The 25544-nt window shown below is 34.3% G+C and overlaps 4 protein-coding genes and 1 pseudogene across 4 annotated transcripts; 3 read left to right on the forward strand and 2 right to left on the reverse strand.

Moving 5' to 3' along the window:
- Positions 1-1026: 1026 nt before the first annotated feature.
- LOC106131990 (uncharacterized histidine-rich protein DDB_G0274557-like) lies at positions 1027-2711 on the forward strand. The gene is made up of 4 exons (XM_013331276.2): positions 1027-1038; positions 1393-1626; positions 2024-2190; positions 2642-2711. Exons 1-4 carry the CDS (start codon positions 1027-1029, stop codon positions 2709-2711), a joined length of 483 nt encoding a protein of 160 aa, XP_013186730.2.
- Positions 2712-5206: 2495 nt separating this feature from the next.
- On the reverse strand, positions 5207-6623 carry LOC106131980 (cuticle protein 7-like). Its single transcript, XM_013331264.2, has 4 exons — positions 6615-6623; positions 6095-6262; positions 5561-5727; positions 5207-5276 (listed from the first exon to the last, which is right to left on the reverse strand). Exons 1-4 carry the CDS (start codon positions 6621-6623, stop codon positions 5207-5209), a joined length of 414 nt encoding a protein of 137 aa, XP_013186718.1.
- Positions 6624-6817: 194 nt separating this feature from the next.
- LOC106131970 (histidine-rich glycoprotein-like) lies at positions 6818-9049 on the forward strand. The gene is made up of 4 exons (XM_060945102.1): positions 6818-6821; positions 7775-8118; positions 8456-8622; positions 8989-9049. Exons 1-4 carry the CDS (start codon positions 6818-6820, stop codon positions 9047-9049), a joined length of 576 nt encoding a protein of 191 aa, XP_060801085.1.
- A 3459-nt stretch (positions 9050-12508) lies between these two features.
- On the forward strand, positions 12509-13980 carry LOC106131959 (histidine-rich glycoprotein-like; annotated as a pseudogene).
- Positions 13981-16018: 2038 nt separating this feature from the next.
- On the reverse strand, positions 16019-25499 carry LOC106131930 (uncharacterized). Its single transcript, XM_060945103.1, has 7 exons — positions 25488-25499; positions 23916-24923; positions 23477-23643; positions 19966-20083; positions 17790-17930; positions 16534-16700; positions 16019-16076 (listed from the first exon to the last, which is right to left on the reverse strand). Exons 1-7 carry the CDS (start codon positions 25497-25499, stop codon positions 16019-16021), a joined length of 1671 nt encoding a protein of 556 aa, XP_060801086.1.
- Between the last annotated feature and the right edge of the window lie 45 nt (positions 25500-25544).

Raw genomic sequence — 25544 nt, forward strand, 5'->3', positions numbered from 1 at the left:
ACCTGGTCGCTGTTCTATATTATTTTAAAATTGCGATTACAAAAAGAGTTCATATTGTACTAACATAGTTATAAGTTCCTCTGTTACTAATACTATGGGCTATGCCTGCAATAAACGATTTTTATTTTATTTTATTTATTTTTTTGTACCTATTTATAAGCAGTAACTGTAATTCAACTGATGCACTTTATGAAATGCAATAAAGAATTTGAATTGAATAAAATATGTAAGAACTTCCTATTCACTAACAACGCCAAGATTATGTATCTTGTATTAATACAGGTGTAATAAATAAAACTGGTCGTATCTCCGTAATATGTGTTGTGCTTCATAGTATTGTATTTGTATTCATTTTGTAATGACCATGTTTCATTCAGCCACGCTCAATATTTAAGACAGAGAATTTTAAATTGACGTCGATAAAGAAATTGCTGTTTTACGTATATTTTTACATTTTCGGTTTGGCAGAGGTTATTTAAGTAATACATTCAATGTGGAAAACATTAAGAATCTGGATCTAAATGCAACTACAATTAAAACAATACATGACAAAAAAAATACCAGGAGCCTATCGCAGCATACACTTTGTTACAAAATACACTGCTTAACCCTTCAAATCGCCGTGGAGCCATCTAATCTCGGTTACTAATATAGATAGTTACTATGCAAAAGACAGCTGTCACACTACGTACTTACAATGTATCACTATCTAAATCAGTTGCGGGCAGTTAATTTTGTAATTGCTTCATAACGGACAACTACTTCGATTACAAATAACGCCTCCACTTTTTGTTCTCGTTACAATTATCTTCGTTTTGAGAGAAAGGTGCGTGCTGTGACCACATATTCAAGGATCTCACTAATTTTGAGTGTCAAATCAGATCTTACATGCAACAACTGGTTTTACACCTGCTTACGACATTTTTATCCCTTGCTCGCTTTTGTGTATTATAAAAGCGAATTCGAAATTGGTTTAATTATCAGTTGTAGTTTCACCGTCAAAAGACAGTTGTACAAAACATTAACATGTATTTCAAGGTATTTTTTCGTTTACTAAAATAACTTAAATAGAAGCATAAGAAGATATGCATTAAAGATTTTGAACTGAATATTTGATTACAATGTTTAACAATAACTTTTATAATAAACAACTTTTTCAATTGTTTAAAAATTAATAAACATTTGCCCTAAAAGAGTTATTTTAAATCAATATTAGGTCCTTTAATGTTATTCAATAGCCTGCAGAAAAATGACTTGGGCTTATAAATAGGCTGTTCACAAAATCACCTTTAGTGGAAATAGTAAAGCTTCTACTTCAGCAAAACCTAGTTGACTGTGGTTTATTAGGCCGCATTAGCTTTAAAAGCATGGTTAACTACTTCTATTTTACAGGTACTCTCCCTTGCTGCTTTCGTGGCCGTAGCATCAGCTCGCCCCCAACACGGTCACGAGCACGGCCACGCGTACTCCTCACAGAGCATCGTGCTGCACCACAGTCAGCCGCATGAAGTGCACCACGAGCCCGCCCACCACGACCACAAGCAGCTCGTGCTCGTGCACCAGCCAGTGCACGCGCCCGAACACAAGCACGAGGAACATCATGAGGAACACCACGTTGACTACTATGTAAGACGAGATAAGAGATGTTCAATTGATGCTCTGCCCATAATTTTTACAATTCCTCATTGAAATTGGTCGTGAAATGTGTTAAGTGCTTAATTTTCTTCTTTTATCATACATAAAATGAATTCACAGATTGACTGCCATATAAACGCACAATCCAAACCGCTGGATGGGTTCCTTATAATTAGATTTCCCAAAGTACACGTGGGAATGGAAATTAACGAGATTTTCATTTCACACGAGCGTATTACACACGAGGGCTTACTCTATGTTATATAGATTACGCTCTTATGTCCTGGATCAAAAGAGCTTCCTCCCTACTGGTACAAAAGATATTTTTCATAACTGTACAATTTTCTACCACGTTACAAGCAATAAAATCATATTTTTTTCGTCCTAGGCCATTCCGAAATACGTTTACGAATACAAAGTAGAGGACCCCCACACCCACGACAACAAGTACCAGCACGAGACCCGCGACCACGACGTCGTCAAGGGAGAGTACAGTCTGCACCAGCCCGACGGCAGGATCAGGATCGTCAAGTACACCGCCGACAAACACAATGGGTACGTAATTTTTTCAAATACTTTTGCACATATGTGATAGCATCTGATAAAAATAGCATTTTAAGGCTTCAATGTTGATATGGGTACAAGTCCAAACAAATATTAATTACTACCCGATTAGTTTCACAAGATACTTGTTTGTTTGTCAAGTAGTTGCCAGATTAACTGATCTTGTTGCGTGCGCTGGTTATATTGAAATTTCTAATCGACATCTTTGCCAAGTCGTAATTCATTCAAGTCTTAAATATCCTTTTATCTTTTCACTTTTTTATCTTTTGTATTAGTAAACACATTGTCATTTGATTATAGCGCATATCTTATATTCCCTCTGGTTAACAAACCATTATATGTTTACCAATAAGTCCACTCTACCGTTTGTATAAAAATTCAGTAAAATTGTAATAGGGAAGTATTTTAACAACTATATTAACTATATTAATTCCTTTTACAGTTTCAACGCTGAAGTGAAATATGAGGGTCATGCCCAACACATCGTGCCTGAACACCACTATCATCATTAAAAAAAATTTACGCTCTCCTAGAATTAATACTAATAAGGACTGATTGTTTGTTAATATTTGTACATATGAATAATTAAATAAATACCTAAAAATATAAGTGATCTTTTTATTATTATTTTGGAACTGCCATATTTTTGGACAAGATAGTCCAACACTATTATTATTGTAATTTAAGATGTCTCAAGACAATGTTTGAGTTCGTAAATTTGATAACAAATGTCACATTTTAGGGCTGTCTTGTCGGTGTCTGATGAATAAGTCTGCTTTTTTTTAGCGTCGTTTAAGTTTTCATTTCCTGAGAGTACGTTACATAGATAAAATTATTCTAAAGTCCCTTTAAAAATAAGAACTTTGTATGAAACTTTACCCTCGCGGGCGACTCTTGAATATGTTTTGGTTTTCATATTCTAATAAGATTAGTGTGACTCATTTTGAAGAGCAAAATTCCATTTAACCTTTGTTACAATAGCGCAATTGCGTAGAAAGTGAGGAATGTACTCAGAAAGTGTCGGAATCAACAAAAATATATAAGCATCTATACAAAATTCCATACACAACACAACAGAAAAGTTCGAAATAGTTTTTCCATTCCACCGCAAACACTTCGTTTACGGCCTGCTCCACTGCTGGCAGCGCTTTTTCCGGGGAAAAATACCTTTATATAATATACCTAAATATACCTAAATATACCTTTGACAGATTTTTTATTTTCGCATGTAAAAAGAAGTCACGCGGTGCTAGCTCCGTGCTGTTAAAATCGCTCGCTGGATTAAATTAATCGCGATACACAATACATGATTGCCTTCATCTATTAAAGCCTATTTGTGTTTAGTAAAATCCTACTACTATTATAAAGGTGAAAGTTTGTATGGGCGATGGATGTTACCATGAAATTTGGTATGTAGGTAGCTGAAGACCCAGAATAACACATAGGCTACTTTTTATCCCAGAGTTCCCGCGGGATTGATAGGGTTTCCATGCGGACGAAGTCGCGGGCGGCCTCTAGTTCTACTATATTCCCGTTGCAGATCCATTTTTCTCTGAGACACTGTCAATATGATGAATTTATCATTATTTTGACGGTTTCTATGGCGTAGCGGTAGTACGCTTGTCTGTGACACCGAAGGTCCCAGGTTCAAATCCCGGCCAGGGCATGATGAGAAAAGAACTTTTTCTGATTGGCCTGGGTCTTGGATGTTTATCTATATATGTATTTTTTTTTTTAATATAGTATCGTTGAGTTAGTATCTCATAACACACATCTCGAACTTACTTCGAGGCTAACTCAATCTGTGTTGAATGACTTAGTCCCGTATATATTTATTTATTTATTTGTCATCATCAGCATCAAACATATGGATGCGGAGGGAAAATTTTAAATGGGAATGTGCTTTTTTTACTTTTATATGATTGTATTTTAAAAAAAGACAATAACCAGTCTCCCAAAAAATTTCGGAGTCACCTGGTATTTATGCACACTAACATCCTTAAAATACAAAAAACAGCATCTCTCTGTTTTTTTTTTTTCTCAAAAATTATCCCCCGAAAGCCAATAATATAGATGGGAAACGATCCCAAGAAAATCTCCTAAACTTTAAATACAAGTATTTAAACTACTTATAACAAGTTATAAGCCTCAAATTATTCATGCTGTATCATGCTAAAAAACGATCAGGTACACAATTAAACAATCAGTAACCATATGAGAAATTCTTTATTTTTAAGAGCACCCTCGATCTCTTTAAACCTATATAGTCGCATAAGACTACCTTGTTCGTCGCAAAAGCTTACTTGAGAATAGTCTTTGAATATAACAAATTCATCGATTTTATTTATAAAAAAATATTTATATAAATAAAATTAGCCACGCAACCGAATTGCAGCAAAAGGGGATTATTTATTTTATAACATCAAATTCGGCACACTTTACCATTTACATCCTGCCCACTACCAACCTTTTGATATGCCAAAAACAATTCTACTTTAAATTGATAAGTATTGAGTCGTTAAGTTCGTTCGTTCAAGTTCCCACTAAGTTTGACCAAAGAAGCAAAATCATGTAATATCTGGGTTTACAATTGTTTTTCGCAGAGTCCAATCATAATCCCATATGGATATGACTTATGATAAAAATAGTATGAAAATTTCGCCATACAGGCAGCTCTTAAGTTCATATGTAGAGCATATTCAATCTTAATTATTTTTAAATTTTATAATTACAAATATAATAAACTTTATATAAACCACAGCCATTCTTGACTGGAAAACATCGACAACAATAATCTAAATTGTTTTATTTTGTTGGAAGACGTTTTTCAGTGGCGCGCCGCCTTTAACGAACGAAATAAGCAGTAAGTATTCAAAAGATAAAATTGAATGAAGTAGGTCATTTTTATAAAAAAATAAAATAAAGGTAATGAGGTATAACGTTTTACTTAATAACTTAAACGATAAAACAAGATCATAATTAAAAACAATGACTAGATTGAAATGAATTAGTGGTGGTGGTGATGTTCTGGGATGATATGTTGGGCGTGGCCTTCATATTTAACTTCAGCGTTGAACCTGAAAAATTAACAATAATTACTTTGATGACTTATATAAAAAAAAACTCTCTTAAAATTTGTAATCTGATAAACATTACACTTAATAACATGAAAAAATTGACATTAAGCTAACATCATATCAGATTATTTTGGAACTGGCTGAATGTAAATGTAGCTGTGTAATTTGTCGCACATATATTAACTTAACTGTAGTAGGATATAACTGCTTTGGATTTCCCATTGATGATTGAGATGAAAAACATTGTCTTGAAGCTTTTGTAAGGTATCTTTAATAAAACCAACCCATTATGTTTGTCGGCGGTGTACTTGACGATCCTGATCCTGCCGTCGGGCTGGTGCAGACTGTACTCTCCCTTGACGACGTCGTGGTCGCGGGTCTCGTGCTGGTACTTGTTGTCGTGGGTGTGGGGGTCCTCTACTTTGTATTCGTAAATGTATTTCGGGATAGCCTATAAATATTACATGTTATTAGAAAAAATCAGTACGAAATGCATAAATAAATTATAATTTGCTTGTTTTGAGTTCATTATTGAATTGTAAACTGTTGCTGCATCTAACTGATAAAATATTGATTTTCTTTTTTAAATTCTAATCAAATAAAATGATTAAGCATCAATCCTCATACTTTTGAATAATGTATCTCTAAATAGCGCATTTCGGAAAATGTAATTTTTTTGTATATTTTCACAAATTAATGCAATAAATATTGCTTAAATGTTTACTTTACTTCTTACCTTCAAGTTTTAAGATTAAAGGTAGATTATTCACTGTTGTAACTAATTCGATGCTACAACTGAAATAAAATTAATAACTTACATAATAGTCAACGTGATGTTCCTCATGCTTGGGAGCTTCATGATGCGCAGGCGCATGATGTTCCTGGTGGCCATGACTCTGATGGAGAACCACGCTTTGTGAAGAAAAGGCGTGGCCATGCTCATGCTGAGCTGAAGCCGCGGCAATGACGACAAATAAACACACGAGCTGAAACAGGCGACATTAATATAAATCTGTTTTGTTTTTACATAATAGATGTTCACTTAATAAAGGCTATGAGTTACCAATTAACAACTCAAACAAAAAAGTAAAAGTACATTACTAAAGGTAAACAATTGAATTTATGCAGGACCTCGGTGTATAATGATTTTATAGAGCGGCAATTTTTATTTAGTTTTCTTTTTTTTTCAGTGGAGCTTTTTGTTGTTAAAAAAAAATATCGTTACTTTTAAAAATATTAAATTTTATAGGTGCAATCTGTGTATAAATGCAATGCGTTAATGAAATCCTTTTATTTGGTTTTTCATTTCATAATGTTTAAAAATTTAGCTTAGCTCACCTTGTACATTTTGTCAATGTTTGATTTTGTTGCTTTATGTTATAGGATCAGAACTTGTATGATACATTTCGCACTCGAAAAAATCTTATATACTTATCGTTGTTACAGTTTACGCAAGTATTACTGAACATGCTTGATATGAAAGGAACCTGTTTTACGTGAATGAATATTGGATTTCAGTTTTAAAATACAAAATTTGAAGAATGAGTAGATAATTATTGGTTTACAGGACTCAATTGAGCCGTGTAAAATTCGGCCGTAACTGGGTAATGTTTTTCGACACCTTAACATATTTGCTAGTCGCTTCCTGCGGTTTTTTTTATACGAGACGGAATAAGGACATGAGAATAGATATCGAACCGGTTTTCCAGTTGTGCGCTATGGTTTTAAGATAATAGAATGTATCTCCTGTAAAATTTTGAAGTAAAAACTGATGTAATTTATTTCTCTGTTAAGTAGTTAAGATTTGAATCAATGCTGCCCTGTACATCAGGCTTTTTTATTGGGGCTCATTCAAAAGCGTTCGACCGCCTACGACGTGCTTAATTACCTAAACAAATTCATCTCAACAAAACAACGGATTTAAATTGTTTACTTACTGAATTAACATGAAAATTATTAACGTAAAGAAATTATACTTTGAATGAAATGAAAACGATTTTAAATCTCGTTATACAAGAAATTTCGAAAGTAGTTCTCCTTCAAGAATTCATTTCTAAAGTAAAAATATTGTAAATCAGATATGGACTGCGAATTAAAGACCGAAATTGCGTAGAAGTATATAATTGCAGCTTAAAGAAATTAAGGTATCAGTTGACAAAGTAACCTCAAAGGAGTATTACATTAAACAAAATGTTTTTCAAAGTAAGACATTTACTGAATAATTAGTAAATTAAGTTTATTACAGTTTAATAATTACGAAAAATATTATCAAAATCTTTTACCATTTATTTTTATACCTTTTCCTATCTCACTTTACCCGTTAGAATTTAAACATGCAATAAGGCTTTTTGTTCTTATAATTGAGTTACGTTAACTTTTTTAAACAATTTACTAATAATATCTATTATGCCTTTTATTCCAAATTAAATATTCGAAATATATTCTAAATCATTGCATAATCTACACAAATGTTTTCATTACATGATCGTGACATTTAGTATCGCGAAAATTTTCATTTAAAATTTTCTTTCAGACACTACTTCTTGTTGCTATTATTGCGGCCTGCCAAGCCGCAGAGCACGCTTACTCCTCTCAAAGTATCACAGTTCATCATGAGGTTAAGGAACATAAACATGAACCTGAGCATAAGCACGAGCATAAACAAGAGCATAAGCAAGAGCACAAGCAAGAGCACAAGCAAGAACACAAGCAGGAGCACAAGCAAGAGCACAAACATGAAAACAAACAAGAACACCATGACCACAAACCTGCCTACTCTTCACAGAAAATCGAGCGCCATGACATTCCCGCTCACCCACCAAAGGGCTTCAATGAACATCATGTTAGTATCCAGTTTTGATATATCTTAATTAATAAATCTGACAAGAATAAGGCGGGATGAAAAACAGGGCACATGGTTACGATTGCGCACTTAAGTAGACAAACAAAAACATGCTTTTAACACAATGGCAGATTATGCTCACCGGTTATGAGGCACTTTGTAAACATATTTTACAAAAATATAGTATATTTTACATTTGCAACTATTTTTGCTCGTTTTTACGTAAGTTTTCTACACTGATATTTAAGAATTTTTTGCAGTTTTTGCAATATGTTCCTAAGATAAAAATAACCTATGTTGAACTGATTAAATCCTAATGATTAATTTGATATTCAAGGGTCACGCTAAGTACGAATTCGAGTACAAAGTTCACGACCCTCACACGCACGACGTGAAGCACCAGCACGAGTCTCGTGACGGACACGCCGTGCACGGGGTCTACAGTCTGCATGAAGCTGACGGCTCCATCAGGTCTGTCAAGTACTCCGCTGATAAAAAGACTGGGTGGGTAACAAAATTTATTATTAAAATGTATTAATTATTTATCCTCATCTGTGTATCCGATTGATTTTTTCGCTGTTGCTAGAGAATCCTGAGTCAGTACCTAATCTATGTGTTTTGACGAGGTTATTTGCAACCATCGCCCGAGCTCCGCAACCCGAAAGGTCAGAGCAGAACCAAGCCTAGAATAAGTATTTATTGTAGGACTTGACTTGTTTAGATTATATTTTTTACAAGTTTTATTAAAACAATATATTTTACAGGCTAAGTGTATTTTTTTAATTTTAGCACGTGTTTTTCAAATCCATGTAGTAAAGAAATCTCGCTACCTAATTGAAACGATGCCTCATCTTTTGATTTTTATTTCAGATTCCAAGCTGATGTGAAACACACTACCAAGCACATTGAAGATCATCATCATCACCATTGAAAACAAAATTCGTCGACGGAGAAACTTAATGTTTAATAATAATTGTTTAATACCTTTAAATAGTGTTTAAGAAATAAAAGTATTTTTTATTATAATCTTTATTATTTTCGTTCAATCTTTATCAATTCACTTGAATAGCCGTTCAGTCTTGTCGAAATTGTTGGATCTATCAACCTGTAAGGCATAACGACGTGATATATAAATAGATAATCTATTAAAAATGCACCCAAAAAAATTGGAAAATGACGAATTGCAATATAGGTAGGTACTTATAACCCTTAAAATTTTCGGGAGAAAAGAGAAAGGAACACAACAGTCCCTCTATCAATAAAAGTCAAGGCATAAACCAACAGTTAAAATAATAAATGCCACAACGCTCAGCAAAAAGGTTTCGTGTAAAATTGTTATGGTTTTAATGATGGATCAAAATTCAAATGATGAAAGGTACTTACCTACTAAATATTTCATAATATTTTTTTCATTTCTTATGATAAACAATAAAAAATACAATCACCTAGAGTTTATTTTTTATTTGAGGTTTTTTGATGCTAAGTTCATAATTATTTATAGTACTCATAATTTTCTATTTTAACTTCAACTATCTTCAAAAATGGCTACGGTTTAAACTTAATTCATAATTACATTTATTATTTAAGGGAGATTTGTATTTTTTAGCAATTGAACTCTACTACTAACTACTGTATGATTTTCTTTGTACGATATAGTGCGATTCAAAGACAGGCAATAAAATATGCTACTTTAAATTCTAAAAAATCAAGAGGAGATAAGCCCTGCGCAAAAACTAGTAAATGATAAAGTGGTTTTACGTTATGGAACCCCTCACTTTCAATTTACACCAACATTGAACTTGATACTCAAGAAACCTGTTCTTTCATTTACATCAATGAATAATTTCAGAACCATATTTCTTATGCAACTATGTAAAGCGAGAAAAAACTTATACTTAACCTACTTTTGTCTGCGAATACACTTGCATAGTGAAAATTTTATTTCTAATAATTGGATTTAACTTGCAGCTTTCCACTTCCGACAAAATTGTAAACGATGCTTGATTTGTCAGATAAAAAGGAAAAGGGGTTGCAACTTGTCATTTATTCCTAAATCCTGTCCACAGCACGAACAAAGTTTTTAGTAAACTGTCATTCTGCCTACGCTTTCATTCTTCAAACAAAAACACGTATTTCTCTTACAGCATAAGTCACAAGACAAGGATTGTTGCATTTGATAGTGCCCAATTTTGAGAGGTTCAATTTATTTCTAAAAAACTACTCTTAATCTATCTACTCGTAATGTATAAAAGAGAGCACTGAATGACTGACATGTTAACATACACAAAACAAAATAAAATCACGCCTTTTTCCCGGAGGGGTAGGCAGAGACTACATCTTTCCACTTGCCACGCATCTCTGCATACTTCCTTCGCTTCATTCACATTCATAACTCATGCAAGCTCGGCCGTTTCGAGTACTCTTGATCTGACCCATTGCCAGGATGTCTTTAACTTGATTGCACAGCCCAAACCGCTGGATATTTGCTATTAATCCTTATCAAAATAAATAATTTCATCAATAAGTACAGTTTATGTAGATAATATTTGGTTTTTTTTTTTAATAAATATATACGGGACAAATTACACAGATTGAGTTAGCCTCGAAGTAAGTTCGAGACTTGTGTTACGAGATGCTAACTCAACGATACTATATTTTATAATAAATACTTATATAAATAAACATCCAAGACCCAGGACAATCAGAAAAAGTTCTTTTCTCATCATGTCCAGGCCGGGATTCGAACCCGACCTCCGGTGACACAGTCAAGCGTATTACCGCTGCGCCACAGAGGCCGTCAAAATCTTTGAATGATTAAAATTGGACGTTTGGTTTTGTAGTTATGGTGAAATTAAAATATTACTATTTCTGCTGCACGGCACGGGACTGCAGGCAGAAGTGACACCGGGAGCAAGACTTAGTTAGCCGGTTTGCGGGCGGTCCTTTAGTTAGTTCTAATAGAGATAGGAGTATATTTAGTATCGGCTGTGCATCCGTGCGAAGCCGGGGCGGGTCGCTAGTTTATTATAAAGTAAAGTAACGTTGAGTTAGTAACTCGCAACACAAGTCTCGTACTCACTTCGAGGCTAACTCAATATATACTTTACTTTTCCAACGATCTCCAGCCTTACCTTCGTCGAACAACACAATAGACGTATACAATAGGAATTGTAAGAAGTATTTTAATTAAGAAAAGTTTGGGAATTATATCACTGATATTGAAATATCTCAGTTAACAATATATAGATACAACCAAAAAATTATGTCCACATAATAAGAGCACCCAACTACCTACATGAATTAAGTAAAATTGGGTCCACGTATAGTCTTACACAGCCTTAGGAATCTACTCAAAATTCGGACCAGTTTAGACTTCGAAACGAGAGTATATATTTATTACTTATGCAAAATAAATAAAAAAATTCGGTATTAACACTATCTCTAGTAAAACAATAGGAAAAGTTTGTGTATACATTGAATATATTTATACAATGCTTTAATCAGAAGCCATCTAGAGAGTAACGCAGTGATTTGGGCTCCACATGAAGCTAAATATAGTCTCATGCTGGAGCGCATACAGAATAAATTCATAAGGTATTTATATATGAGGTTGTATGGTGTCTATCCATACTATCCTTTAATGTATCCCACCTTATTTGTTCTTGGTATGGTGGGATATACTGAACTGCGTACGCGGAGAGACGTTTCGCTTGCCTCATATATATTTAAGCTACTTCGTGGCAGATCTCACAACCCAGAATTACTATCTCTGCTGAGGCTGTGTGTTCCCGAAGGGTACGTAGGGCGCCGCCGCCGGCCGCCGCTGCTGTATTGCTTCTCTATCGCATTGGTGCAAACTGTAAAGATAGATTTAAGCTTCTGAAATAAATAAATAAATATTTGAAAGAAATATCTGTATGCCTGTTCCGACACATTTTAATCTCCATCAATTCATCTAAACGGATTTTACTATACTTTTTTTGCTGCGTGGACTATATAAAGAGTACTAACTAGCTTATGCCCGCGACTGCGCAATAAAAAATTATCCTATGTCATCCTCGTGAATCTCAATCTCTATACCAAATTTTATCAAATAGTTTTACTGGTTTAGGCGTAAAATTGTAACAGACAGACAATAAATAATAGGGAAACAGACAGACAGCAATAGAATACCTGATGTAGTACCTTGATAAACTCTGAAAGTTGCGGGAGATAGCTAGAACTGAAATAAAAATAAAATCTAAAAATAGGTAGTACTTCCACATGCACACGAAAGCATTGGAAGTGAAAGGGAAAGTGTAGGTACTTTCAACCTTCATGGGTTAAATTTGGCTAAAAATCATTGAGTAAACTGAAATGTGAGATTGAATACCTCAATAAATTACTATAAATGTGTGTCAGAAATTTGTACAGGCATCAGTTAGCAGCTGAGCACCCTAAAAATCAGCAGAAATCAAAATGTTTCTCAAAGTAAGTAACAAAATGTTTTATTTAAAAATTTAAAATTATTTATTAATAATATAATTTATTAATTGGTAAAATATGTTTATGATTTTAATTTTTAAATATATAATTATTCAATTGAAATAAAACAGAATCATTAAATTTGATTAAATTAAAATTTAAATCTTTAGTTCCAAAGTCGTTCATGCATTAATTGTACTTACATCTCTATAAAAATATTAGGGGATTTTTACTAATCATTTTTTAACAGGTCATTGCTGTCATCGCCTTCATCGCTGTGTGCCAAGCTGCACCGACTGATCATGCCTATTCCTCGCATAGCATTGTAGTGCATCATGAACACAAACATGAGCCAGAGCATCACAAAGTGGAAGAAAAGAAAGTGGAAATCAAGCATAAGGAAGAGCCCAAACACGAATCTCACGAACACAAACATGTGGTCAAACATGAACATGAAGTAAAGCATGAAACTAAGCATGAAGTAAAACATGAAACTAAGCACGAAGTGAAACATGAAACTAAGCACGAAGTGAAACATGAAACTAAGCACGAAGTAAAGCATGAAACCAAACCCGCAAAGAAGCATGAAGAAAACCATGAAGAAAAACACGAACAGAAGAAAGAGCACAAAGAAGAACACAAACATGAGCACAAGCCAGCTATCTCCTCTCAGCACATTGAGCGTCACGACATCCCCGCTCACCCACCCAAGGGATTCAACGACCACCATGTAAGTTTGGACTGACAACCTGTACTGGTAAATAAAACTAATCTATGTATATTTAGCGGCTGCCTTTAAAGCTGAAGCAACCCTTCAAGTATATTTAAGAAATACTTATCATACTGTGAAAAAAATTGCCAACGTTTTGGTTTTTGTATGATCTACTTGCTTGTTGTATTAAATCATATTCATACTTACAGGGCCCCGCTAAGTATGAATTTGAGTACGAGGTTCACGACCCTCACACGCACGACGTGAAGCACCAGCACGAGTCTCGTGACGGACACGCCGTGCATGGGGTCTACAGTCTGCATGAAGCTGACGGCTCCATCCGCACTGTGCACTACTCCGCTGACAAGAAGACTGGGTAAGAACCTTAAAAAAATATTGAAAAGGATTTTTAAGGTTATAAAAATATGAAGAAATCTCATAAATCAACGAGCTCCTTTCTTTAACTTACTCATAAGTTTGCCTGAAACATATTGCATGAGATTACACTATCCATTTCACGATTGAGCAATTTGAGCATCATCTTTTTTGTTAATGATACAATTATTGTACTCCTGAAATGCATTAATGAATTCATAACATATGAAATTTTGTAAACTTGTTCCAGTTTTGAAGCTGATGTCAAGCACACTACAAAACACGTGGAGGAACATAAACACCACCACTAACCGACGGAGGGACCTCACATTTTAAAACTGGATTTAATTTATTACTCTTTTATTTATTGCGTTAAAATATGAAGTCAATAATAAAGATATTTTGTTGACCTAAACTTGTTATTTTAATATTACGCAAATGTTTCCCTGATTCGTTTTAATTAAATTTTGACACTTAATTTTAATGCTATCAATGTCGTTCGTATTTAACCAAGCTAAACCTAATTTAATAATATTTTCTAAAACATCAATATAATTGAGAGAAATTTTGATATAATTTGCTAAGAAAACACTTACTGTTCATTATGATGCTCTTTCTTACTTCTCTAATACGATGTACCTCTGATATGAGCATTATGCGTGAAGTGACAACTTTGCAAACACAACGAGCATAACGACAGATCTTTTTTCTGATTCATCTCTGATCAACGCAAAAGTATTCCCAAATTTAATCATACCGTCCCCGCAAAGGTACATGCCTAACCATACAAGCATCTCATAGTCAAAGAAGTAGGAATAATTTTATTATGTTTCTATTTTCCTTCTTTTTTTGTGTAAACAGTAAAAAAAAATACACAGGACAAATTACACTGATTGAGTTAGCCTCAAAGTAAGTTCGAGACTTGTGTTGCGAGATACTAACTCGATACTTTATTTTATAATATAATAAATACTTATATAGATAAACATCCAAGACACAGGCCAATCAGAGAAAGTTCGTTTCTCATCATGCCCTGGCCGGGATTTGAACCCGGGACCCCCGGTGTCACAGACAAGCGTACTACCGCTGCGCTACAGAGGCCGACAGTGATAGAAGAATCAAAAAAATGAAAATGTAACTGTGATTTGATAGAAATCGTTTCAAACAGATCATCAGAGAAACAGAAATTATGGACTTTTATATGTTTCATTACACGTGTGACGTGAAATTTACCGATGTCCTGAAATGGCAAAACGAGTTACCCAAACGTTCAATTTGACAATGGCTATCTATACAATATTACTTTAAAATTACATTGACATATATTTGAAATTGAAATAAAACAAACTTTCAAACCCAAAAATTGAAAGAGATAAATAAAATTAAGCTGTATTTATGTTGTACTACTATACTAAAATCTAAACATACATAAGAAGAAGGTGAATGTCCGACTGACACATTAACGCTAGTTCTAGAAAAAGAGATGATTTCGCGGAATCGGGTATTATGGTGATTATTTGTATACGCGGACGGAGCCGCGGGCGTCCTTTACTATAATATAGTATGATACGAGTATAAGGCAAATACATTTTTATATAGAAGAATTTTAAATGGAAAATATATTAAATAAGGGAAATAACATAACCCAAAATCAATGTGACTAGAATAAAATATCTATGCATATTAAAATATAACAGTAAAAATATTTGTCTGTATTTATTTATATTTGAGTAAATTGAATAAAATAAATAGATGGACAATTAAAATGAATAATAGTAAGGAAAACTTTCATTTTAATTTTTTTGTCCGTCTGTTTGTCTGAAACTACTAATAACTTTCACCAATCACTTTTTTTAAACTCCGAAAAACATTCAAGTTCGTTACATCTAATTAGGTCCATTAAAAAAGTTGTTATTTCCATTTGAAATGAACTCAAGGCACAAAACAGTCTGTGCTGTGACTTGCATACGTATAGTGTAAAGTAAAAAGAAGAGCATAAGGTCCTTTTCACATTTTAATAATTTTTTTTTAATTTATCAAAGCTTAGAATATTTTTTCTTTGCATAAATTTCATTTTGTGAAAAGTTACTGTTAAAATATCAACTTTTAAATTATCATTCGGACAGATGTAAGGGTTATTGAAAAATTACTTCGTTACGATTAATACGAACACTTATACCTAGCAGTTTTTAAAAAATATGATCGGTTATGATGAAATCGGTCGGTAAAATGTCGGGCATATCTAAGATATTGTTAAATGAAATTTGAAAATCTTTTCTAATCATTTATATTTCTTAAAACTATTAACAAAAATATCACATATTCGTACAACAGAGCTTGTTATTAAAATTAATGGTGGTGTTTGTGCTCTTCATGTTTAGTGGTGTGTTTCACGTCAGCTTGGAATCTGGAATATAAAACAGATACTGTTAAACTTTTAGGTTCATAAAAAAAACAAAAAGCGGGTGCGTTGTGATGAAATCATAAAATTACTAATCCGGTCTTGTTAGGATCTTGAGACCATTGATGTCTTCATTTCGTGCAAAAATATATAATAAATAAGAAGCTTCTATTAAAGCTTTCTCAGGTTGATAGTGTCAAAAACAACCTAAATACCAATTCTCAGTAGAAGTTGGAAAGTGAATCACCTTATTGGTAGATATAGACTTCGCTAAACCGAAGAGCAGGCATGAAGAGGTTAATTTATGTTGATGAAACTTAAAATTTGCAAGAACTGAGGCAAAAACCTAAGTTGAAATACTCTGCTTCTGTAAGAGATGCTTGTAATGTTAAGTTTAGCATTGATGCCTAGCCTTTGATGCAATTTATTGGGTTATTCAATGACAGATCCAATTTTAACATACCCAGTCTTCTTGTCAGCGGAGTAGTGCACGGTCCTGATGGAGCCGTCAGCTTCATGCAGACTGTAGACCCCGTGCACGGCGTGTCCGTCACGAGACTCGTGCTGGTGCTTCACGTCGTGCGTGTGAGGGTCGTGCACTTTGTACTCGAACTCGTATTTAGCGTGGCCCTATTGAATAAACGATTATTACAAGCGTATACGCCTAAGCAATAGTAGGACGGCGGGTGAACTGATTAATTTTATTTATTAACTAGCTGTGCCCGCGACTTCGTCCGCGTGGAATAGTTATTTTGGGCATCATATTTATTTTTGCAAACATCCTTCTCGGCTTTATCAATTATAGCTGCTAATAGGTCAGGCGGTCACGCGTATTAGAAAGAACGCTGGTTCGCCGTATTAAATGTTTCGCTGCAAATTGCTTATAACGACTATATCTCAAAACCTATTCGTCTGATTTATATACTGTAAATGGCAATTTTAGTCTACATGAAAAGCCGAAAGTAATAAACATATTTATTTGGATAAGGATTAATACTGAATTAAAGAAAATTGGTTTCAAAATAACTTATGTTTATAATGAAAAAATAATCTTAAAAAATGAACAATAAAGTGGTTATTGTAAGTAAACCTTAAGAGATAGATATATGCTCTCGACTGGACTTTTTTGTGGCAAAAAATGAGTACTTCACATCTTTAGTACATTGTTTTACTATATCTTTGTTGGTTTGCGCAGCGTTCGCGTGGAAAGCTCGCAGATGGCCGACTCATTTATGATATTAGTATAGATTTAATTGTGATCAATAGTTTGTTCGGATGTAATTTTTATTTATCGTATCAATTTTAAGCACATTATAAGGATAATTACGAATCACATTTAACGCTTACTGTATTCTGCTACCTAACCAAGTAATGATCTTAACTATTACTGAACTGAAATTATAAATGCTTATCTGAGCATTATGGTATGTCAGAGGGAGACCAATTCAATTTAATGAATCTAAAACGAATACATAGTTCTTTTGACGCCTTAATTATTGGTGTTTACATTTTTTCTCAAAAAAACACCGTTTGTAACACATACGTTGTACAGTGTAACTTTAGAACAGGACCACTCCATATGTTTCCCATGGATGTCGTAAAAGGCGTCTAAGGCAAATGCTTATAAACTTAGCATTCTTCTTGTAGGCGATAGGCTAGCGACCTGTCACTACTTGAATCTGGCCTTTCAGTCTTATCTTATCAGTTAATAATACTTACATGACCGTCACTGAAGCCCTTGGGTGGCTTAGCGGGGATGTCATGTCGTTCGATGTGCTGAGAGGAGACAGCTGGTTTGTGATGGTGCTCGTGTTGAGCATAGACCTGGCACACCACCAGGATAGCTACGAATGTGATGACCTGTAAATTAAGAGCACAAAACTATAAAAGCCTTAAATTTCATGAAACTTCTTTAAAGGATTTTACTAATGTGAAGAAAACTACAAAAAATAGTTAATTAATTAATATAAAAGTAAAATAAAGATACTTTTAAGTTAAATGTTACCCTTTATTACAGGTATAAAATTTGTGATGATGCAATCTTATTCTACTCTACTAGATTTTGAAGATCATATTATCATCGCAATAACGAGTTTAGGAACTCAATATGCTTATCAATCTTTTTTAATAACGAAATAGGTAGACCATACAAATAAAATAATTTAAAATCTTACTTTGAACGACATTTTTTCAAAAACGTAAATAATGTTTACTAACAGAAATGAATTCCTGAACTGATGTAGTGACCAAACGGTCATGACAATATATACTGTTAATACTATAAACCTGTAAGATTGTGTAAATTACGAATAAGTAATATATGAATTACTTTTTGAAAAGGTGTTAAGGCCGCTTACTTTCTCACAAGGGAAGAAATTGACAACATAAGCTGTAAACGTGTCCGTTTATTGTGTTGTTCTTGTATTATTGATACACTAGCTTTTGCTCGCGACTTCCTATGCGTTCAGGGGTCTAATTGATACTGTATTTACAATGGTAAATTGGTTAATGGAAGTTATTTTATGAGCATGCAGAAGTTATCCAAAAAGCTCGCCTGACGGTGCATAGTGGCGTGTTGGTTTGCCAACATTAATGTATAAGAATGAAAGTTGGGTGTAGTAGAAGTAGCATGAAAGCTGTATAAATGCGGTTAAAATAAGAGCGTTTGGGAGTATGATCGATGTAAAATTTACTCATAAGGTATGGAAGACGGCCAAGAAGGGAATTCTTTGGTTTATTTTTTAACGACCATAAACTTAAATATTTAATCGCACATCGAAAATGACACAAACGAATAGAGTTTAACTTCACACTTTACATAGGGTTAGAATACTATCGTAACACATTATGACGTGAGCGCTTTTCATGTATGGGATCACAAAAAATATGAAATATCAACGACTCTTCAGTTCATTTAATCTCATTATTTATCCCTTAAACAGTAATTTAATTCCTAATTATATTCAGGACTTTTAATGATATCGCATTGCAAAAGACAAAAATGAACTCGTGAAAGTTATCAACCTTCGGCATTGCCAAAATTTGGATCAAAATATATCAACAGCTGCTAGGCTTTTGCCAATTTTACAATGTAATGTTTATCAGTATAAATTAAGTCAACGATCAGTAATTTTTATCAGTTCAAATATTTGCTCAGTTAAAGTTGCACTGTCTGGAAAAAGACAAAAATCAAAATGTATTTCAAAGTAAGAAGTTCTATTTTAAGGCATAAAATACTTTTACTTAAAACCAAATTAATTTCGATACATAAAATAAAAAAGAATAACGTGCTGTAGAAATTTTTATTATTTTTTTTATTTTTGTTTGTTAATTTCATAACTAATTCTTTTTATTTTCATACCTATCTACATTTCGATGACCCTTACTCACATCTAACTCTCTTATAGATCTTCGCTTTAGTCGCTGTTCTCGTAGCCTGTGTGCAAGCTCAACACAAACACGAGCACCACAAGCCAGCGGTCTCTTCACAACACATCGAACGGCATGATATCCCAGCAAAACCGCCTAAGGGTTTCAGCGATGGCCACGTGAGTATTATAAAGACAATGTACACTAGTTTTATTAAGAGGAAGTGTTTCTAAATTTGTATGTAAGGGGGGTAATCGCTCGAACTACTGAATCGATTCCAAAAGTTAATATCATTATTATTGGTAATAAAATTTCATGATAAGCTAATTTTTAAAGCAATCCCCTCATAAAACCCTTTTTGTGTGGCAATAAAACCCCCGTGCAGAAATTTTCCTTTCAACTGTGAATCCAAAATAAGAGATATCCAAAATATCTTATGTTACAAAGTGTAATTTTTTAAATTGAATTTGTATAAATGCAGGGACATGCTAAATATGAATTCGAGTACAAAGTGCACGACCCTCACACGCACGACGTGAAGCACCAGCACGAGTCTCGTGACGGACACGCCGTGCACGGGGTCTACAGTCTGCATGAAGCTGACGGCTCCATCCGCACTGTGCACTACTCCGCTGACAAGAAGACTGGGTAAGATCATCTTAGTGTTACTAAGTTTACTAGTTGTCCCGGGGTCCGCCATAGGCCAAGACCCTAGACTGGGTAAGTCAGGTTATGATAACACAATTAGGTAACACGAAGCGAAATCCGGACTCTTTGCAGATAATCATAACCATTATTAGATCTTGATAACATATTTTATTGCCTTAATCTGTTGATTTTTCTCGATATATCACAAATCATGTAATAAAAAATTCTACCTTTGTATTTTATTCTTCAATCAATTTGTTGTTAAGTTTGTAATAGATATCTTAAAGGATTCCTTAAAAGAATATTCGATCAATTCTCACTAAGTGTGTAAAAGCATTTCTCTTATAGATTTCTAATTTAAATATATTTATTTTCAGATTCCAAGCCGAAGTAAAACACACCACCAAACATGAGCAAAGTCATCACCATTAAATATAACTAATTTAACTGTTACCTGCTTGATACCTCGATCCTCATTTGTTGTACTTTAACATAAGTCATTAGTTGTAAGTTGTCATTTGTTGTGGGAAATTCAATATATTATGAAAAATTTAAAAACACGTACAATCATTTTCGTGAAAAAATTAAACAATACGTGTCTCACCCTGTGAAAAAGTTATTTGATCTCGTATAAAGCCAAGATCTAAAGACTATACGCTTTGAACATACTTATTAAACATACATAAAACCACGCCTCTTTCCCGGAGGGGTAGGCAGAGACTACATCTTTCCACTTGCCACGATCTCTGCATACTTCCTTCGCTTCATCCACATTCATAACTCTCTTCGTGCAGGCTCGGCGGTTTCGGGTACTCTTGACCTGACCCTTTACCAAGACGTCCTTAATTTGATCAAGATACATTTGTCTGGGCCTTCCCACTTCGACCTTTCCCTCCACTCTCCTTGTATATCAGCTTAGTCAACCTGCTTTCATTCATCCTCTCCACATGACTTTTCCACCCTTATTAAAGTATATGATTAAGTGGTTAGATTCAACTAGAACCAAGATTCTGGATCTGAATGCGCCCTAACTTTACCAGACCAAACACCACAAAGTGTACATTTTAGTCAAATCGTGTGACTCGGTTGTTTTATTTCACAACCAATAAGAAAATGCCTATGAAACTTTCGGAACAAGTAGCAAAACGGCCAATCCACATGATTTGACTAGAATGTATAGTAGTACTTCTTCTTCCTGGCTATAGTCTCAGTTGCATCCTTACCAATCTAGAGAGGAGCTCTTGACCATGGATCCTGGATTGGAAACGACTCCCATCGGACCTGTGTAAACTAAAATACTAAATGGTACAGAGTAGTCAAAGTATTAAAATACTTCTTATCACGGCGCCGTGTAGTTCCCCTCAGTAATAAAGTAGGACTTCTCCATCTCTTTCCCATGGAAGTCGACTAAGGGAATGATAGCACAATAATCAACAATAATCTAGTGCAAGCTTCCATGCTGGTCTATGATTGTAAAAATTTAAATATAGAAAAGCTAATAAACTCGGGATTCTTCTTTTAGGCGATGGGAAAGCAACCTATTTAAACACACTATTACACTATTTAAATCCATTCAATTTCATCATTTGGTACCTTTACCGTGTGGTTCCCGGCACGAATAGAAAAAAGAATAGGACCACTCCATCTCTTACCCATGGATGTCGTAAAAGGCGACTAAGGGGTAGGCTTATAAACCTGGGATTCTCCTTTTAGGCAATGGGCTAGCAACCTGTGACTATTTGAATCTCAATTCCATCTTAAAGCCAAACAGCTGAACGTGGCCTATTAGTCTTTACAAGACTGTTGGCTCTGTCTACCCCGCAAGGGATATAGACGTGATTATATGTATGTATATGCAATTTCATCATTAAGCCATACAATTGAACGTGGCCTTTCAGTCCTTTCAAGACTGTTGGCTCTATCCTCTTACTCGTAGAAAGAGATAAAGACTGTATAGGTATATTGATAAATATAACTTACGTCCTTATATATTTAATAATTACTTAATCTAATCATACATAATCTATATCTCAGTTTCATCATAAAGTCATGCAGCTGAACGCCGCCTTTCATTCTCTTTGAGACTGACTGTCTACCCATAAGAGATAAAGATGTGAATTACGTAAGTATTTTTACTATATAGTTATAATTTTTCAGCCCATTCCTGACTGTTTCGCTGACAAAAAGAGTAATTGAAACCATTATTAATTCAAAAAATTGTAATATTATAAAAGTTTATTATAACATCAGTATATTTACAACGTATCTCAAAATAAATAAAATAACAGCAGGGTCCAATTTAGTGATGATGCTTTTCTTCTTCATTGTGTTTCGTTGTATGTTGCACATCGGCTTGGAACCTGAAATAGTATAATTAGTTTAATAGATGTCTTTAAAAATCCTCGTCAGCTATATCTTTCCCTTTGCGATAAATAAATTAATATTATGAGATTTTCCTCAAAAAGTTAAGCTGCCTGTGAATCGAACGCGGTCTCTTTATTGGCACCTCATTTTTTCATCATCATGATTATCTGGGTGTGTTCCCAATTGGATAACTGCTCTACCTAACCAAGATAATTCGAGAAGTTTACTGGATTATGATTTACTAGCTGTGCCCGCGACTCCGTCCGCGTGGAATAGTTATTTTGGGCATCATTGCAGCCCTCAAGGGTGAATAATTTTCGCCGTGTTTTTTCACATTTTCCATTATTTCTTCGCTCCTTACAGTTGCAGCGTGATGTTATATAGCCTAAAGCCTTCCTCGATAATTGGTCTATTCAACACAAAAAGATTATTTCAATTCGAACCAGCACTTCCTGAGATTAGCGCGTTCAAGCAAACAAACTCTTCAGCTTTATAATATTAGTATAGATTTTGACTACAGTTTTGTCTATCAGTCTATGTATTATAATTATTAATAGCTTCTTATATCGATTTAAAAATGACGAAGTTCCATACAAACTTACACCCCCTATTTCAACCCCTTGGGATAGAATTTCAGGATAAAAAGTAGCCTTTATTCTAATCCAGGTTACTAACTATATCTGTGCCGAATTTCGTTCAGATCCGTTCGGTAGATTTTGCGTGATGCGCGTACAAACATACAGACAGACAGACGGACAGACAGACAGACAGACAGACAAAAATTCTAAAAAAAAAATGGTTTGGCTTCTATTGACCCTAAAAAGACCTCTAATTATTTTTTTTTTCTTAAATATCTTCAATGTTCAGTTAGAACACAGACAAAGTTCAGTTACAGTTTTATTATATGTTTGGATAATGACCTTACTTACCCCGTTAGATCAGAGCCAAAAACTCCAATTTAAATGCTGAAATAATCATCAAAACTCGAAAATGAAACTTAGAAAGTAAGTATGATGTAATCTTACCCAGTCTTCTTGTCAGCGGAGTAGTGCACGGTCCTGATGGAGCCGTCAGCTTCATGCAGACTGTAGACCCCGTGCACGGCGTGTCCGTCACGAGACTCGTGCTGGTGCTTCACGTCGTGGGTGTGAGGGTCGTGAACTTTGTATAAGAACTCGTACTTAGAAGGACCCTGAATTAATAAATTTTAAATTAATATAAAACCTACACAATTTACGTCATCCTTTCTAAGAATGTGAACCCAACCTCTCTTTTTCCCTCATCTTTGAATGTTCTGGGTACGCTTCTGTATGCTTAGTGTTCTCTTTCTACTTTTTACGGTCTTCGGAATCGTAACTTCTTCTTTTTTATACACTCTGCACTATGATTGTTTAAGATCATAATTAAATACTTGCCATGATTTCTGATAAAATGTACTTATATTTAATCAAGATCTTAACTTACATGATCATCATAGAAGCCTTTGGGTGCCTCAGCAGGGATGTCATGACGCTCAATATGCTGGGAAGAAATGGCATGTTTGTGGCCATGTTGTTCGTATTTTTGGTCTTTCTGCTCATGTCTAGAACTTTCCACCACGTATTGTGTTGTAGGAAACACTTCTTTGGGGATCACAGGGGCTTCCATTTTAAAGGGAGCAATGTGGTCTTGTTTATGTTCTGTTTGATGGAGGATGTTCTGCCCAGCAGGCTTGTGGTCCTCGTATTCATATATATGTCCTTGGTGTTCATCAACGGAACTCTCTTCTACGTAATGCACTTCCGGAACTACTTCTTTGATTGAAGGATTGTGCTCTTGCTTAAGTCCAGTATGATGGAGGACAATACTTTGGGAGGAGAAGGCGTGTCCTGCTGGTTCTTGATTCTCATATTTATGTTCTTTCTGTTCTTGTCCGGAACTCTTTACCACATAATGAGCTACAGGAACAACTTCTTTTGTGACAGGAACAGTTACTTTAAGAGGAGCATCATGCTCTTGTTCCGTTTGATGAAGGACAATGTTTTGAGAAGAATAAGCATGACTGGCTAGCTTGTTATCTTGTTGCTCATAATTATGTTCTTCCTGTTCATGTCCTGCTCTTTCTACAGCATAATAAGCAACAGGAATTACCTTTTTAGTAACCACAGGGACAGGTTCCTTGAGACCATTTTGCTCTTGCTTATGTTCAGTCTGATGTAAGACAATGTTTTGCGAAGAATAAGCAAGATCAGCTGGCTTATGATTTTGGTGATTATATTTGTACTCCTGTTCCTGCCCTGAGCTCTCATCAAAGTAATTAGCACCAGATACTACTTTTTCGGTGACAGAAACCACTGCTTTGACAGGGATGTAGTGTTCTTGTTCATGTGGTCCATGACCTTTCTGTTCAGTGTGATGAAGAACTATGCTCTGAGAAGAGTAAGCGTGATTCTCGGCCGTGCAAAGCGCTATAAGCGCAGCGAACAATATAACCTGCAAAATAAAAAGGTTTTTTTTTTTTAAATAACTACTTGAGATGAAAGTCTTAGAAAATATGAAACTTGTGTAAAAAAGACACGAAACGCAAACTGATTCAAGCCAACAGTAAGTTGGTGTTTAGAGATGTGATAACTGAAAAAACTTGTTATTATTTTTTATTTGACTTAAGATACTTAAATAGACAATAGCCTAACAACATGCCACTATCTCTGAAACTCACGGTTCAGATCAGTTTTCAGTCTTATGACTATTCTGTTCTGTCTACCCCGTATGAGGTAAATATTTGGTTATGTGTGATCTACAGCAAACGAATGAAATTACAACTCTTTCTTGCATTTTTAAATAATAAATAAGGTAATATACAAATGTAAAATAAGTTTTTTTCAAATTTTTTCTTTCTGTAGATTGTGCAGAAAATGACAAAAGACCAACTAATGTGAACCATAAAAATTTTCACAAACTTCACTACCTAACACTTTCTTTTACATAATATTTCATTATTGATTAAAAAATATCTTATCATTTTTAGAATATCTTTAAACCAACTATTTGACTTACTTTTAACAACATTTTGTAAAGGTAAATATGTGGTTATGATTGTGAGTAAAAGAATAT

This window comes from Amyelois transitella, chromosome 7, assembly GCF_032362555.1.
Source record: "Amyelois transitella isolate CPQ chromosome 7, ilAmyTran1.1, whole genome shotgun sequence".
In the NCBI taxonomy this organism is placed as follows: Eukaryota; Metazoa; Arthropoda; class Insecta; order Lepidoptera; family Pyralidae; genus Amyelois; species Amyelois transitella.

Coding starts and splice junctions, on each gene's coding strand:
- LOC106131990 (XM_013331276.2), top strand. Junction 1,627..2,023: donor AACACCACGTTGACTACTAT/GTAAGACGAGAT, acceptor TTTTCGTCCTAG/GCCATTCCGAAATACGTTTA. Junction 2,191..2,641: donor ACCGCCGACAAACACAATGG/GTACGTAATTTT, acceptor TTCCTTTTACAG/TTTCAACGCTGAAGTGAAAT.
- LOC106131980 (XM_013331264.2), bottom strand. Junction 5,728..6,094: donor AACATCACGTTGACTATTAT/GTAAGTTATTAA, acceptor TAATATTTATAG/GCTATCCCGAAATACATTTA. Junction 5,277..5,560: donor ACCGCCGACAAACATAATGG/GTTGGTTTTATT, acceptor TTAATTTTTCAG/GTTCAACGCTGAAGTTAAAT.
- LOC106131970 (XM_060945102.1), top strand. Junction 8,119..8,455: donor AGGGCTTCAATGAACATCAT/GTTAGTATCCAG, acceptor TTGATATTCAAG/GGTCACGCTAAGTACGAATT. Junction 8,623..8,988: donor TCCGCTGATAAAAAGACTGG/GTGGGTAACAAA, acceptor TTTTTATTTCAG/ATTCCAAGCTGATGTGAAAC.
- LOC106131930 (XM_060945103.1), bottom strand. Junction 20,084..23,476: donor TCCGCTGACAAGAAGACTGG/GTAAGATTACAT, acceptor GATCTTACCCAG/TCTTCTTGTCAGCGGAGTAG. Junction 16,077..16,533: donor TCCGCTGACAAGAAGACTGG/GTATGTTAAAAT, acceptor TTTATATTCCAG/ATTCCAAGCTGACGTGAAAC.